We start from the raw sequence: 14,523 nt of genomic DNA on the forward strand, positions 1-14,523 counted from the left end.
AAGACCTTCCTTATACCGTACCGTCTTGTGGTCAGATGCGATTCCGGGAACCTGAACGGCCATTACTACAAAGGACCGTACCAGGCGTTGACTGACGACGGGGTGGTGTGGTACACATGGCACGGCTGGTGGTACTCCATCAAATCTGTGGTCATGATGGTGCGAGCCGCGGACCTGCAAAGTCCACCGGCAACGTCCCCGAGACAGTTAGACCCAAACAGAGCAGCGGGTCATTTTACTTATTACTCACTTGACTGAAATGCTGAAGCAGGGGTGTCAAACGTACGGCCCGAGGGCCGGATCAGGCCCGCGGACAGGTTCTATCCGGCCCGTGGGATGAGTTTGCTAAGTATAAAAATGAACCTGAAATTTTTTGAATGAAAGAAACTGCTGTTCTAAATGTGTCCACTCGATCAGTGTTTTTCAACCTTTTCTGAGCCAAGGCACATTTTTTTTCATTGAAAAAAATCCAGAGGCACACCACCGGGCAGAAATAATAAAAAAAAGAGGGACCCTTTCCCCAAAATTAAAAAAACGGTCTGGTTCAACAGCACAATACTGGTCCTGTAGTTGTAGGAGACGTCTCAAAACCTCATCAGGAGTCCCCACAAAACCCGAAAATGGCAGAAAATGTATATTTTTTGAAAACTTTTTTACGCAAAAAATTTTGTAAGAGAAAATTCATATTTTTAAAAACTTTTTTCACCAAAATGTCGTGGGGGGACCCTTACCAAACAATTTAAATACTGTCTTGCTTCGACAGCACAATACTGGTCCTGTAGTTGTAGGAGATGTCTCAAAACCTCATCAGGAGTCCTGACAAAATCCGTAAATGGCAGAAAATTTTTATTTTTTGAAAACTTTTTTCGTTCAAATTTTGTAAGAGAAGATTAATATTTTTAAAAACATTTTTCCACCAAAATGTCGTAGGGGGGACCCTTACCTAAGAATTTAAAAAATGGTCTTGCTTCAACAGCACAATACTGGTCCTGTAGTTGTAGGAGACTTCTCAAAACCTCATCAGGAGTCCCGACAAAACCCGTAAATGAAAGAAAATGTATATTTTTTGAAAACTTTTTTTCGCGAAAATGTCATAAGGGGGGGACCCTTACACAAAAAATGTAAATACTGTCTTGCTTCAACAGCACAATACTGGTCCTGTAGTTGTAGGAGATGTCTCAAAATCTCATCAGGAGCCCCGACAAAACCCGTATATGGCAGAAAATTGTTTTTTTTTTTTGCTTTTGTCCTCCAAATTGTCGTAAGGGGGGACCCTTACCCAAAAATTTAAAAACATGTCTTGCTTCAACAGCACAATACTGGTCCTGTAGTTGAAAGAGACGTCTCAAAACCTCATCAGGAGTCTCCACAAAATCCAAAAATTGCAGAAAATTTATATTTTTTGAAAACTTTTTTCGCTAAAATTTTGTAAGAGAAAATTTATATTTTTAAACCTTTTTTCCGGCAAAATGTTGTAAGGGGGGACCCTTACCCAAAAATTTTACAAATGTCCTGCTTCAACAGCACAATACTGGTCCTGTAGTTATAATAGTCGTCTCAAAACCTCATCAGGTGTCTTGACAAAACCTGTTAATGGCAGAAATGTGGGGTTTTTTTTAAGCTTTTTTTCCCTTAAATGTCGTAAGGGGGTACCCTTACCCAACAATTAAAAAAATTGTCTTGCTTCAACAGCACAATACTGGTCCTGTAGTTGTAGGAGACGTCTCAAAACCTCATCAGGAGTCCCCACAAAACCCGAAAATGACAGAAAATTATATATATATATATATATATATATATATATATATATATATATATATATTTTTAGACTTTTTTTCCGCTAAAATTTCGTAAGATACATTTTTTTTACTTTTTTCCGCCAAAATGTCGTAAGGGGGGACCCTTACACAAACATTTTTAAAATGGTATTGCTTCAACAGCACAATACTGGTCCTGTGGTTGTAGGAGATGTCTCAAAACCTCATCAGGAGTCCCCACAAAATCCCAAAATTGCAGAAAATTAACATTTTTTCGAAAACTTGTTTTTGCTAAAATTTTCTGAGCCAAGGCACATTTTTTTTCATTGAAAAAAATCCCGAGGCACACCACCGGGCAGAAATAATTAAAAAAATTACCTCAGCAGCCGATATTGACGATTAACTAGATGTTCTCGCAATTGTTGCAACTATAGCTCTTGTCTCAGAGTAGGTGTACTGTCACCACCTGTCACATCACGCCGGGGACTTATTTTGAGTTTTTTTTGCTGTTTTCCTGTGTGTAGTGTTTTAGTTCTTATCTTGCGCTCCTATTTTGGTGGCTTTTTCTGTTTTTTTTTTGGTATTTTCCTGTAGCAGTTTCATGTCTTCCTTTGAGCGATATTTCCCGCATTTACTTTGTTTTAGCAATCAAGAACATTTCAGTTGTTTTTAATTAGAGATGTCCGATAAATGCGCTAAAATGTAATATCGGAAATTATCGGTATCAGGTTTTTTTAATATCGGTATCGGGATTTTTTTTTAATTTTTTTTTATTAAATCAACAAAGAAAACACAAGATACAATTACAATTAGTGCACCAACCCAAAAAACCTCCCTCCCCCATTTCTTTCTGTTATTAATATTGTGGTTCCTACATTATATATCAATATATATCAATACAGTCTGCAAGGGATACAATCTGTAAGCACACATGATTGTGCGTGCTGCTGGTCCACTAATAGTACTAACCTTTAACAGTTAATTTTACTCATTTTCATTAATTACTAGTTTCTATGTAACTGTTTTTATATTGTTTTACTTTCTTTTTTATTCAAGAAAATGTTTTTAATTTATTTATCTTATTTTATTTTATCATTATTTTTTAAAAGTACCTTATCTTCACCATACCTGGTTGTCCAAATTAGGCATAATAGTGTGTTAATTCCACGACTGTATATATCGGTTGATATCGGTATCGGTAATTAAAGAGTTGGACAATATCGGAATATCGGATAGCGGCAAAAAGCTATTATCGGACATCCCTATTTTTAATCCTTCTTTGCGGGGACATTGTTGATTGACATGTCATGTTCGGTTTTACTTTGTGAACGCCGTCTTTGCTCCACAGTAAGTCTTTGCTGTCGTCCAGCATTCTGTTTTTGTTCACTTTGTAGCCAGTTCAGTTTTAGTTTCGTTCTGCATAGCCTTCCCTAAGCTTCAATGCCTTTTCTTAGGGGCACTCACCTTTTGTTTATTTTTGGTTTAAGAATTAGACACCTTTTTTACCTGCACCCTGCCTCCCGCTGTTTCCGACATCTACAAAGCAATTAGCTACCGGCGGCCACCTACTGATATGGAAGAGTATTACACGGTTACTCTGCCGAGCTCTAGACAGCACCGACACTCAACAACACATCATTTGCAGACTAAAATGACTGGTTTGCAAAAAGTATTTTTAACCCAAATAGATGAAATTAGATCATGTGTCGCAATAGCAATTCTTTGTATCTTTGTAGATGATGCAACATAAACCACATGATCAATCTACATAAATAACACTGTAATTTGATTTTGATATCATTTTTGTCATCTTGATAGATTGAAAATCAACACCAATGAGTTGACTCCTCGACATTATCACATAACTTATTCAGAAAATATAAATAACGACAAATAAAGTATATATACTATTAACCGCAAACAGGTAAGTGTAAAAAAATAAAACCCAACCGCATTATGAGTTGTACTTTTTAAGAATGTGCTTGTTCTACACTGCAAAAACTGAAATCTAAGTAAGATGAAATATCTCAAATAAGGGTGATATTTGCTTATTTTCTGTCTGATAAGATAATTCTTCTCACTAAGCAGATTTTATGTTAGAGTGTTTTACTTGTTTTAAGAGTTTTGGTCCTAAATGATCTCAGTAAGATATTACAGCTTGTTGCTGAGATTGGATGACCTATATTGAGTAAAACATGCTTGAAACTAGAATATCAAGTGTTGCAAAGCTGTGTCATCAACACTCACAAGTATAAAACTACTTTTTTAAAGTAATCATTTCTTATTTCAAGCATGAAAAAAAAATCATGATGCCGAGCGCATATCATTATGTCAAGATAATGGCACTAGCATTTACTTCATTTAAGAATATTTTTCAACATATTGAGAAAAAAGGTCTCTTTTTTTTCTACCAAGAAAAGTGCACTTGTTATTAGACTTATTTTAAGGTGTTTTGGGGTTAATTGAAGTTAGCTAATTAGGGACCGCAATGTCCCTTTGGGACAGAGAACCCTATTGTAATTGTAAGGTTTTATTATTATTATTCCGCCGCCTCTTTGAGCTGTAATTTGACCCCCTTAACATGCTTCAAAACCCACCATATTTGGCACACACATTAGAACTGGCAAAAATTGCCATCTAATAAAAAAACCAAACCCCAAAACTCAAAATTGCGCTCTAGCGCCTCCTAAGAAAAATCACAAACAAAACTGCTTGTCACTTCCGGTGAGAATGTCGTAGAGACATGAAACAAAAACCTCTATGTATGTCTGACTTAGACCTAGATTTCATACATTGACATCCTTCAGCAAAAATCAACAGGAAGTTGGCAATTCCCCCTTCAAAACAAAAGTTTTGTAAAAACAGTCACTTTTGCCTCTTTGAGCTGTAATTTGACCCCCTTAACATGCTTCAAAACTCACCAAACTGGACACACACATCAGGACTGGCAAAAATTGTGATCTAATAAAAAAAAAAAACCCAACCCCAAAACTCAAAATTGCGCTCTAGCGCCCCCAAGGAAGAAAACACAGACACAACTGCTCCTCGGAAGAAAACTCACACAAAACTGCCTGTAACTTCCAGTAGGAATGTCTTAGAGACATGAAACAAAAACTTCTATGTAGGTCTCACTTAGACCTACATTTCATAAATTGACAACCCCCAGCAAAAATCAACAGGAAGTTTGCAATTCCCCCTTCAAAAGAAAAGTTTTGCAAAAATCGGTCACCTTTTTTCAAACATTATCTCCTCTAAGCGCGTTTGTTGTGTCGGGTTCAAACTAGCACAGGAGAAAGATTGAACCCTTCTGATTAAAAGTTGACCAAAGAGTTTTAATTACTGCTCCGGTTTGGATTTTATGTGCCGTCAAAGTCGGTCCCGTCCATCGCTGCTTGCAGCTTTAATTTTACTTGTTTTGGATAGTCTTGACAAGCCAAATTTTCTTGTTCTATTGGCAGATAATTTTGCTTAGTTCAAGTAAAATACCCCTAATTTTTTGTATTTTTTTTTCTTGTTTTTAAACACTGACTTTTTGCAGTGTATTTTTAAACAAATAAAAACAATCTGAAGTTGTTTTTATTTTTAAGTTATCGTGCCGGGATTTTACCAGATTTTACCCACTTTAACCATGAATTGATTAACGTGGACCCCGACTTAAACAAGTTGAACAACTTATTGGGGTGTTACCATTTAGTGGTCAATTGTACGGAATATGTACTGTACTGTGCAATCTATTAATAACAAGTTTCAATCAATCAATCAAATTCAATCAATCAAAAACTTGGGAATAGATGTGGCCCCCCCGATCTAAAATGAGTTTGACACCCCTGTGCTATATAACTGCTCCTAGGAAGAAAATTCAGACAAAGCTGCCTGTAACTTCCAGTAGGAATGTCTTAAGAGACATGAAACAAAAAACTCTATGTAGGTCTCACTTTGACCTACATTTCATATATTGACAACCCTCAGCAAAAATCAACAGGAAGTTTGCAATTCCCCCTTCAAAACAAAAGTTTTGTAAAAATCGGTCACCTTTTTTCAAACATTATCTCCTCTGAGCGCGTTTGTCGTGTCGGGTTCAAACTAGCACAGGAGAGAGATTGAACCCTTTTGATTAAAAGTTGACCAAAGAGTTTTAATTACTGCTCCGGTTTGGATTTTATGTGCCGCCAAAGTCGGTCCCGTCCATCGCTGCTTGCAGCTTTAATTTTACTTGTTTTGGATAGTCTTGACAAGCCAAATTTTCTTGTTCTATTGGCAGATAATTTTGCTTAGTTCAAGTAAAATACCCCTAATTTTTTGTATTTTTTTTTCTTGTTTTTAAACACTGACTTTTTGCAGTGTATTTTTAAACAAATAAAAACAATCTGAAGTTGTTTTTATTTTTAAGTTATCGTGCCGGGATTTTACCAGATTTTACCCACTTTAACCATGAATTGATTAACGTGGACCCCGACTTAAACAAGTTGAACAACTTATTGGGGTGTTACCATTTAGTGGTCAATTGTACGGAATATGTACTGTACTGTGCAATCTATTAATAACAAGTTTCAATCAATCAATCAAATTCAATCAATCAAAAACTTGGGAATAGATGTGGCCCCCCCGATCTAAAATGAGTTTGACACCCCTGTGCTATATAACTGCTCCTAGGAAGAAAATTCAGACAAAGCTGCCTGTAACTTCCAGTAGGAATGTCTTAAGAGACATGAAACAAAAAACTCTATGTAGGTCTCACTTTGACCTACATTTCATATATTGACAACCCTCAGCAAAAATCAACAGGAAGTTTGCAATTCCCCCTTCAAAACAAAAGTTTTGTAAAAATCGGTCACCTTTTTTCAAACATTATCTCCTCTGAGCGCGTTTGTCGTGTCGGGTTCAAACTAGCACAGGAGAGAGATTGAACCCTTTTGATTAAAAGTTGACCAAAGAGTTTTAATTACTGCTCCGGTTTGGATTTTATGTGCCGCCAAAGTCGGTTCCGTCCATCGCTGCTTGCAGCTTTAATTTTACTTGTTTTGGATAGTCTTGACCATCCGAATTTTCTTGTTCTATTGGCAGATAATTTTGCTTATATTCAAGTAAAATACCCCTAATTTTTTGTATTTTTTTTTCTTGTTTTTGAACACTGATTTTTTGCAGTGTATTTTTAAACAAATAAAAACAATCTGAAGTTGTTTTTATTTTTAAGTTATCGTGCCGGGATTTTACCAGTCCCGGCCCACTTTAACCATGAATTGATTAACGTGGACCCCGACTTAAACAAGTTGAACAACTTATTGGGGTGTTACCATTTAGTGGTCAATTGTACGGAAGATGTACTGTACTGTGCAATCTACTAATAAAAAGTTTAAATCAATCAATCAAAAACTTGGGAGTAGATGTGCCCCCCCCCGATCTAAAATGACTTTGACACCCCTGTGCTATATAGCGCATGATGGCATGATTGTAACGGAGTGCCGACAATAAAAACATGACGAGAATGACGTGATATCATACTATATTTATCCTATTTTGTAAAAATAAAGGAACTTGCTGAGGCATTCTGGATACATTTGAGGTTTTTTGGAGCAACAAAACTTGGCATAGGCCATTGTCTCTGAATGAAGTTTTGCGGGCTCCAGGCGACTTTACAGGGTATTAATTATTGCCATTTGTACGGCTCCGGCCTGTGTAGGATTACATTCCACAGAGTAGAGTAAGGTTGGAAGGAGCGAAACACAGAACGTCCGTAGGATCAGGTCCAAGTCCATAGTTCAGGTGTATGCAACAAACTGTTAGTTCACTTCTTTAGGCGAGTGATTGATTGAGCTTCGCTCTTTGGGAGGAAAGAAACATACACTATATTGCCAAAAGTATTCGGCCACCCATCCAAATAATCAGAATCAGGTGTCCTAATCACTTGGCCCGGTGACTCAGTGATTTCCAGCGTGGAACTGTCATAGGATGCCACCTGTGCAAAAAATCCAGTCGTGAAATATTCCAAAGTCAACTGTCGGCTTTATTATAAGAAAATGGAAGAGTTTGGGAACAACAGCAACTCAGCCACCAAGTGGTAGGCCACGTAAACTGACAGAGAGGGGTCAGCGGATGCTGAAGCGCATAGTGCAAAGACTTTCTGCACAGTCAGTTGCTACAGAGCTCCAAAACTTCATGTGACCTTCCAATGAGCCCACGTACAGTACGCAGAGAGCTTCACGGAATGGGTTTCCATGGCTTCATCTAAGCCATACATCACCAAAGCGTTGGACGCAGTGGTGTAGAACACGACGCCACCGGACTCTAGAGCAGTGGAGACGCCTTCTATGGAGTGATGAATCTGATGGACGAGTCTGGGGCTGGAGGTTGCCAGAAGAACGGTACATTTCGGACTGCATTTTGGTGGAGGAGGAATTATGGTGTGGGGTTGTTTGTCAGGAGTTGGTTCCAGTGAAAGGAACTTTGAATGCTCCAGGATGCCAAAAAATTTTGGACAATTCCACGCTCCCAACCTTGTGGGAACAGTTTGAGAGCTAGGCCTTCTCGACCCACATCAGTGTGTGACCTCACCAATGCGCTTTTGGAAGAATGGTGGACTAATCCAATGAACAAACTCTGCAACCTTGTGGACAGCCTTCCCAGAAGAGTTGAAGCTGTAATAGCTGCAAAAATGTGTACCGACATCATATTGAAGCCTATGGGTTAGGAATGGGATGGCATCGGACTGCATTTTGGTGGAGGAGGAATTATGGTGTGGAGTTGTTTGTCAGGAGTTGGTTCCAGTGAAAGGAACTTTGAATGCTCCAGGATGCCAAAACATTTTGGACAATTCCACGCTCCCAACCTTGTGGGAACAGTTTGAGAGCTAGGCCTTCTCGACCCACATCAGTGTGTGACCTCACCAATGCACTTTTGGAAGAATGGTGGACTAATCCAATGAACACACTCCGCAACCTTGTGGACAGCTTTACCAGAAGAGTTGAAGCTGCAAAAAGGTGGACCGACATCATATTGAAGCCTATGGGTTAGGAATGGGATGGCATCGGACTGCATTTTGGTGGAGGAGGAATTATGGTGTGGGGTTGTTTGTCAGGAGTTGGTTCCAGTGAAAGGAACTTTGAATGCTCCAGGATGCCAAAACATTTTGGACAATTCCACACTCCCAACCTTGTGGGAACAGTTTGAGAGCTAGGCCTTCTTTTGGCAATATAGTGTATCTCAAGCAAGAAGCCGACAGGCAAAAAAACGTTCCACGTAAATCCACCGACATTTTGCAGTTTACAAACTCAAAGCAAACCACAAACCACAAACCAAGAACAGATACCACAAAGTTCGTGTGTCTTTGGAATGAATGGTAACACAAGAAATAACCGAAGACCTCAACATGTGTACATAACAAGAAGACAAAAAGGTAAGGATGGACATAACAAGAGGGATGTTTTATATACAGACCCTGAGGTGTGCCTGTTTTCTCCAGGAAAAAATAAAAGTCTGCCGTGTTGATAGTCGGACGCTCACATGGACCGGCGTCTTCCACGTCTCCGCTTTCAAAACAACTTTCCCTTTAAAAAGAAGGAAGGGTATATCGAGGCCACTATCTGGGAGATAAGGGCGCAGCTGCGGCGAAGGAGGCGGAGTTCTGCGGCGAGCCGAAGGGAGACGTGGGGGAGAGTCGGCGTGGACTCGCCAGCAGGTCGCCGTTGTGCAGCTTCCACAGCAGCTCCTCGTTCTCCATGGACAGACGCTTGTTGACCTTGGACTCTTTCTGCAGCGTCTGCTGGAGTTTGGCCTGCTCGCTGGACAGCTGCCTGAACACCAACACACAAACACGGATATTTTTCAAAATTGCAAAGCTGATTTTGGTTCCACATACTCCACAACGTCTAAAATATGTTCCACTGACTCCCAAAAAGTATGGGTATACCCAGATTTTCGAAGACTTCCAGTGAAAGTTCCAGACTTCATCTGCAGCAAGTGTCTGCATTCAATCATCAGCAATCAACACACCTGTCGCTGATGAGAAGACCTGCCTTCTTAAGCCAGCGCAACCTGCTATCCTGTGCCAGAACGTAGCTACCTGTCCCTGTGCAGTAAGCCGAAATTCTACAGGCTATATGCATACTCTCTCTCAAACACGGATATTTTTCACAATTACAAAGCTGATTTTGGTTCCACATACTCCGCAACGTCTAAAATATGTTCTGCCGACTCCCAAAAAGTATGGGTATACCCAGGTTTTCGAAGACTTCCAGTGAAAGTTCCAGACTTCAGACCAAAAATGTATAGATTTTTGTTAGACTTGGATGGATAAAATACATTCCTGAAGCGCTCACACACAGTTTCATGAAATTATGGAATAAATCATTAAATAATTCAATAAATTGCGAAATAATTAAATCATGAAATAATACATCAGTCATATATTAAATAATTAATTAAATGAAATAAATAAGTGCATGTACTTTTATAGTAAATTAATGACACATTTTGGCACGGCACGGGCGCACATCAGTACGCATTCATCGGTGCGCACCACTCCGGCTGCAGTAAGCGTCTGCATTCAATCATCAGCAATCAACGCACCTGTCGCTGATGAGAAGACCTGCCTTCTTAAACCAGCGCAACCTGTTATCCTGTGCCAGAACGTAGCTACCTGTCCCTGTGCAGTAAGCCGAAATTCTACAGGCTATATGCATACTCTCTCTCAAACACGGATATTTTTCACAATTCCAAAGCTGATTTTGGTTCCACATACTCCGCAACGTCTAAAATATGTTCTACCGACTCCCAAAAATGATGGGTATACCCAGGTTTTCGAAGACTTCCAGTGAAAGCTCCAGACTTCAGAACAAAAACTGCCTTCTTAAGCCAGCGTAACCTGCTATCCTGTGCCAGAACGTAGCTACCTGTTCCTGTACAGTAAGCCGAAATTCTACAAGCTATATGCATACTCTCTCTCTGTGTTTCTCCCCCTCCGTGTTGATTGGTCTCGTGTCCGACTTGTCGTCTTCCAGCAGCCTACCTCCTCCTAATATTGTTCCAATTGACCCTCCATACTTCAAAAGGTGATCTCTGATGATTCTAATCCACATTTAAAACACTTCATTTTGATCGAGACTTTCATTACCAAGTAGAACCTCAGAAAAAACTTGGCTCTCCCAGTACCACCATAATGACCGACATTAAAACACAGTAGTGTAGTAGGACTAGGTATTAATTAAAACAAGGCAGACGTTTTATTTAACGAGTATACTAAACATTTATGCCATTGTTACATTACACACAGTTTGAACGGCAACACTGTGTTTAAATATAGGAAAATTAAAACGCTGTACTTTAATCAAGTGATGGTTTGGCGTACCACTAGATGGAGCCCGCATACCACAGTTTTAAAATGACTGATCTAGATAATATGCTTTGGTGTAAATTTTGCTCCAAAGTCATATTTAATAACTACTGTTTGAGTATGTCAGCAAACGGTTCATGTGTGTTTAGTTGTTCAACAGTCCGGGGGTCTCTGTTGTGGTATTTTAGGCTTCATAATGCGCCACACATTTTCAATGGGAGACAGGTCTGGACTACAGGCAGGCCAGTCTAGTACCCGCACTCTTTTACTATGAAGCCACGCTGTTGTAACACGTGACTTGGCATTGTCTTGCTGAAATAAGCAGGGGCGTCCATAATAACGTTGCTTGGATGGCAACATATGTTGCTCCAAAACCTGTATGTACCTTTCAGCATTAATGGTGCCTTTACAGATGTGTAAGTTACCCAAGCCTTGGGCACTAATACACCCCCATACCATCACAGATGCTGGCTTTTGAACTTTGCGCCGAGAACAATCCGGATGGTTCTTTTCCTCTTTGGTCCGGAGGACACGACGTCCACAGTTTCCAAAAACAATTTGAAATGTGGACTCATCAGACCACAGAACACTTTTCCACTTGGCATCAGTCCATCTTAGATGAGCTCTGGCCCAGCGAAGCCGGCGGCGTTTCTGGGTGTTGTTGATAAATGGCTTTCGCTTTGCATAGTAGAGTTTTAACTTGCACTCACAGATGTAGCGATGAACTGTAGTTACTGACAGTGGTTTTCTGAAGTGTTCCTGAGCACATGTGGTGATATCCTTTACACACGGATGTCGCTTTTTGATGCAGTACCGCCTGAGGGATCGAAGGCCCGTAATACCATCGCAGTGATTTCTCCATATTCTCTGAATCCTTTGTTAGCGCTTATAATAACAATATCACTAATATTTGGTTAATATTTAAATCACAGAATGTAAATGGGGTATTGTTGGCGGTTTTTGAATGGTTATTTCTTGGATTTTATGGGCGAAATAGTGAAGCACCATTGTAAGTGGGCTTGTATTTACGTTTATTTAATATTTAGAATGCATTAAAAAAAAAATCCCTCCATTGTCATGTCTTTTATAATGACTGGGAACAATAGGCAAAATTCCCCCCAAAAAGTGCAGTTCCCCTTTAAGAGGCGCAATCCTCTGTGCATAAGTTTAGTAGATCATCTATTTTATTTTCACGCAAACCTTTAGTACATCAGGCTCATAATGTGTGAAAGACGACCATTTAAAATTCACAGAACACACACACACACACACACTGTACGCACTTTGAGAGAGCAGCATGTTTGTCCATCCTGGCTTTATAGTCCTCGTTCTCCTGTTGAACCTTTCTCAAACACTCCTCCATTTTCACATTTGTCTCCACCTGTGAGAGCACACAAACAATCTAAAGTTCGTAAAACAAGGCCTTTAAAAAGGCTGTGGGAGCAACAACAAAACAGAAAGTGACTGATGTGAAAACCCGACTCACCAGTTTGTGCATCTCCATCAGCTTCTTTTCCTTCTGATGCAGCTGACTGTTCTTCAGCTCCAGCACCACCTTCAGACTTTCCAGCTCTTGCTCCAGGTAAACGGTGTGGGAGTCCCTCTGCAGAAAATCACATATGTTCGACACGTTTTCTTTCTTAAAGGAAATACTGTGTTTTACCAGTCCCCCTAATGTGGCTGTAGGTCATATATATTTATACAGTATATATATATATATATACACATAATAAATAAATAAAAATGCTAGAAAAATAATCTGTGATTAATCAAGATTAATCACAGATCTAGAGTGTGATTAATCTGATTAAAACAAATTAATCACTTGACAGCCCTTAGATATACAGTATAAATGTTAATTTTTGTATATGTATATATACATATACAGTATGTACAGTATATATATGTAGCTGAGTGGTTAACACTGGTAACTGTAAACCAAGGGGTACTGGGTATGAATCCCGTTCAGGTTACAAGGCTCCAGCCAAAAGAGTGAGTGTTTTGTTTCACCTCCATTGTAGTTTACTGAGACAGGTTCTCATTTAAATATGTCATTGGGGCACGAAAATCTGTTATTCAGCCAACCGAGGGTAGCTGAGTGGTTAAAGCAGCTAGCTTCCAATCAAAGAGGACTGGTTTCAAATCCCAGTCATGGCTGAGCAGTGATTCGGTAAACTCCGGCTGGAGGAGTTACTTTTTTGTTTCTTAGTTTACTGAGATAGTTTCTCAATTAAATATGTCACTGGGGACCCAAATCTTGGCTCCAGCAGACCAATGATAGCTGAGTGGTTAAGGCAGCTAACTCTCACTCAAAGGGGATTGGTTTCAAATCCACGTCATGTTGTGCAGCGACTAGGAAAGCTCCAACTGGAGGAGTTACTATTTTATATCCTAGTTCACTAGGACAGGTTATGTCATTGGGGCCTGAAAACTGTGAAATGGCAGACAAAGGATAGCCGAGTGGTTATAGCAGCTTACTCCCAATCGAAGGGTACTAGGTTCAAATCCAAGTCATGGTTGAGCAGTGACTAGGAAAGCTCCAACTGTTTTATATCATAATTTTCTGAGACAGCTTCTCAAATAAATATGTCATTGGAGCCCGAAATCTTACCTCAAGAAGACCAAGAACAGCTGAATGGTTAAACAGCTAGCTCCCAATCAAAGGGTCCTGGGTTCAATCCCAGTCAGGTCGATCGGCTTGCCAAGCCAAAGAATGCAGGAGTGGGGACGCCGGACAATGTGGGGGTGTTTCACCTTCCCCACACAGAGTAAAGCTAAGTGGTAGTGGGTTAATTAACTTATAGTTAAAAAGGTAAGTATGGGTAATGATAGTCCAAAAGTCAAGGGGTAACCTCGGGGGTTAGCTCCTCCTGTGTGCCGAGGCTAAAGTTGGTAAGTGTACCATCTGTAATTCCGAGGCTGGGATGGGTGGGAATAGGAACATGAATAATTAATCATTGTGGGCGTTGACCAATTAGCTCTTCTGGGTCTGACAGACAATTAGCAATAAAGTCATAATTGGTAAATTAAACCAAAAAATTGAGTAGTTGGTTGGTTAATTAATGAACACTGATTGGTTAATTGGAATAAAAAACAAAATCAACAGAAAACATTTTTTGTTAAATTTGTTCATTATCGTTAATTAATACATTTCCAATTACTCAATTTTTCATTTAATGTTCCTATTATTAGTTTAACTATCTGTCAGACCCAAAAGAGCTAATTGGTCAACGCCCACAATTGAATTTTTTTCAATTAACCAATCAGTGTTCATTAATTAACCAACCAACTACTGAATTATTTGGTTTCATTTTCCAATTATTACTTTAATGCTAATTGTCTGTCAGACCCAGAAGAGCTAATTGGTCAACACCCACAATGATTAATTATTCATGTTCCTATTCCCACCCATCCCAGCCTAGGAATTACGATGGTACA

At 39.4% G+C, this 14,523-nt stretch overlaps 2 protein-coding genes across 6 annotated transcripts in view; one reads left to right on the forward strand and one right to left on the reverse strand.

The window, feature by feature from the left end:
- LOC133617294 (fibrinogen-like protein 1) overlaps nt 1-1,760 on the forward strand; it is a 30,680-nt gene extending 28,920 nt beyond the window's left edge. For all 3 annotated transcript variants that reach the window (XM_061977224.2, XM_061977222.2, XM_061977223.2), the window contains exon 8: nt 36-1,760. In XM_061977224.2, coding sequence (XP_061833208.2) covers nt 36-258 — 223 coding nt within the window. In that variant the 3' untranslated portion in view covers nt 259-1,760. The remainder of the gene's footprint in view (nt 1-35) is intronic.
- A 5,483-nt stretch (nt 1,761-7,243) lies between these two features.
- The window catches only part of LOC133617290 (uncharacterized), a 222,957-nt gene continuing 215,677 nt past the window's right edge, over nt 7,244-14,523 (reverse strand). For all 3 annotated transcript variants that reach the window (XM_061977214.2, XM_061977215.2, XM_061977213.2), the window contains exons 16-18: nt 12,572-12,688; nt 12,369-12,466; nt 7,244-9,547 (exon numbers count right to left, since the gene is read on the reverse strand). In XM_061977214.2, the coding sequence (XP_061833198.2) occupies nt 9,334-9,547; nt 12,369-12,466; nt 12,572-12,688 (429 nt within the window). In that variant the 3' untranslated portion in view covers nt 7,244-9,333. The remainder of the gene's footprint in view (nt 9,548-12,368; nt 12,467-12,571; nt 12,689-14,523) is intronic.

The sequence above is a fragment of the Nerophis lumbriciformis genome, linkage group LG16, assembly GCF_033978685.3.
Source record: "Nerophis lumbriciformis linkage group LG16, RoL_Nlum_v2.1, whole genome shotgun sequence".
Lineage (NCBI taxonomy): Eukaryota > Metazoa > Chordata > Actinopteri > Syngnathiformes > Syngnathidae > Nerophis > Nerophis lumbriciformis.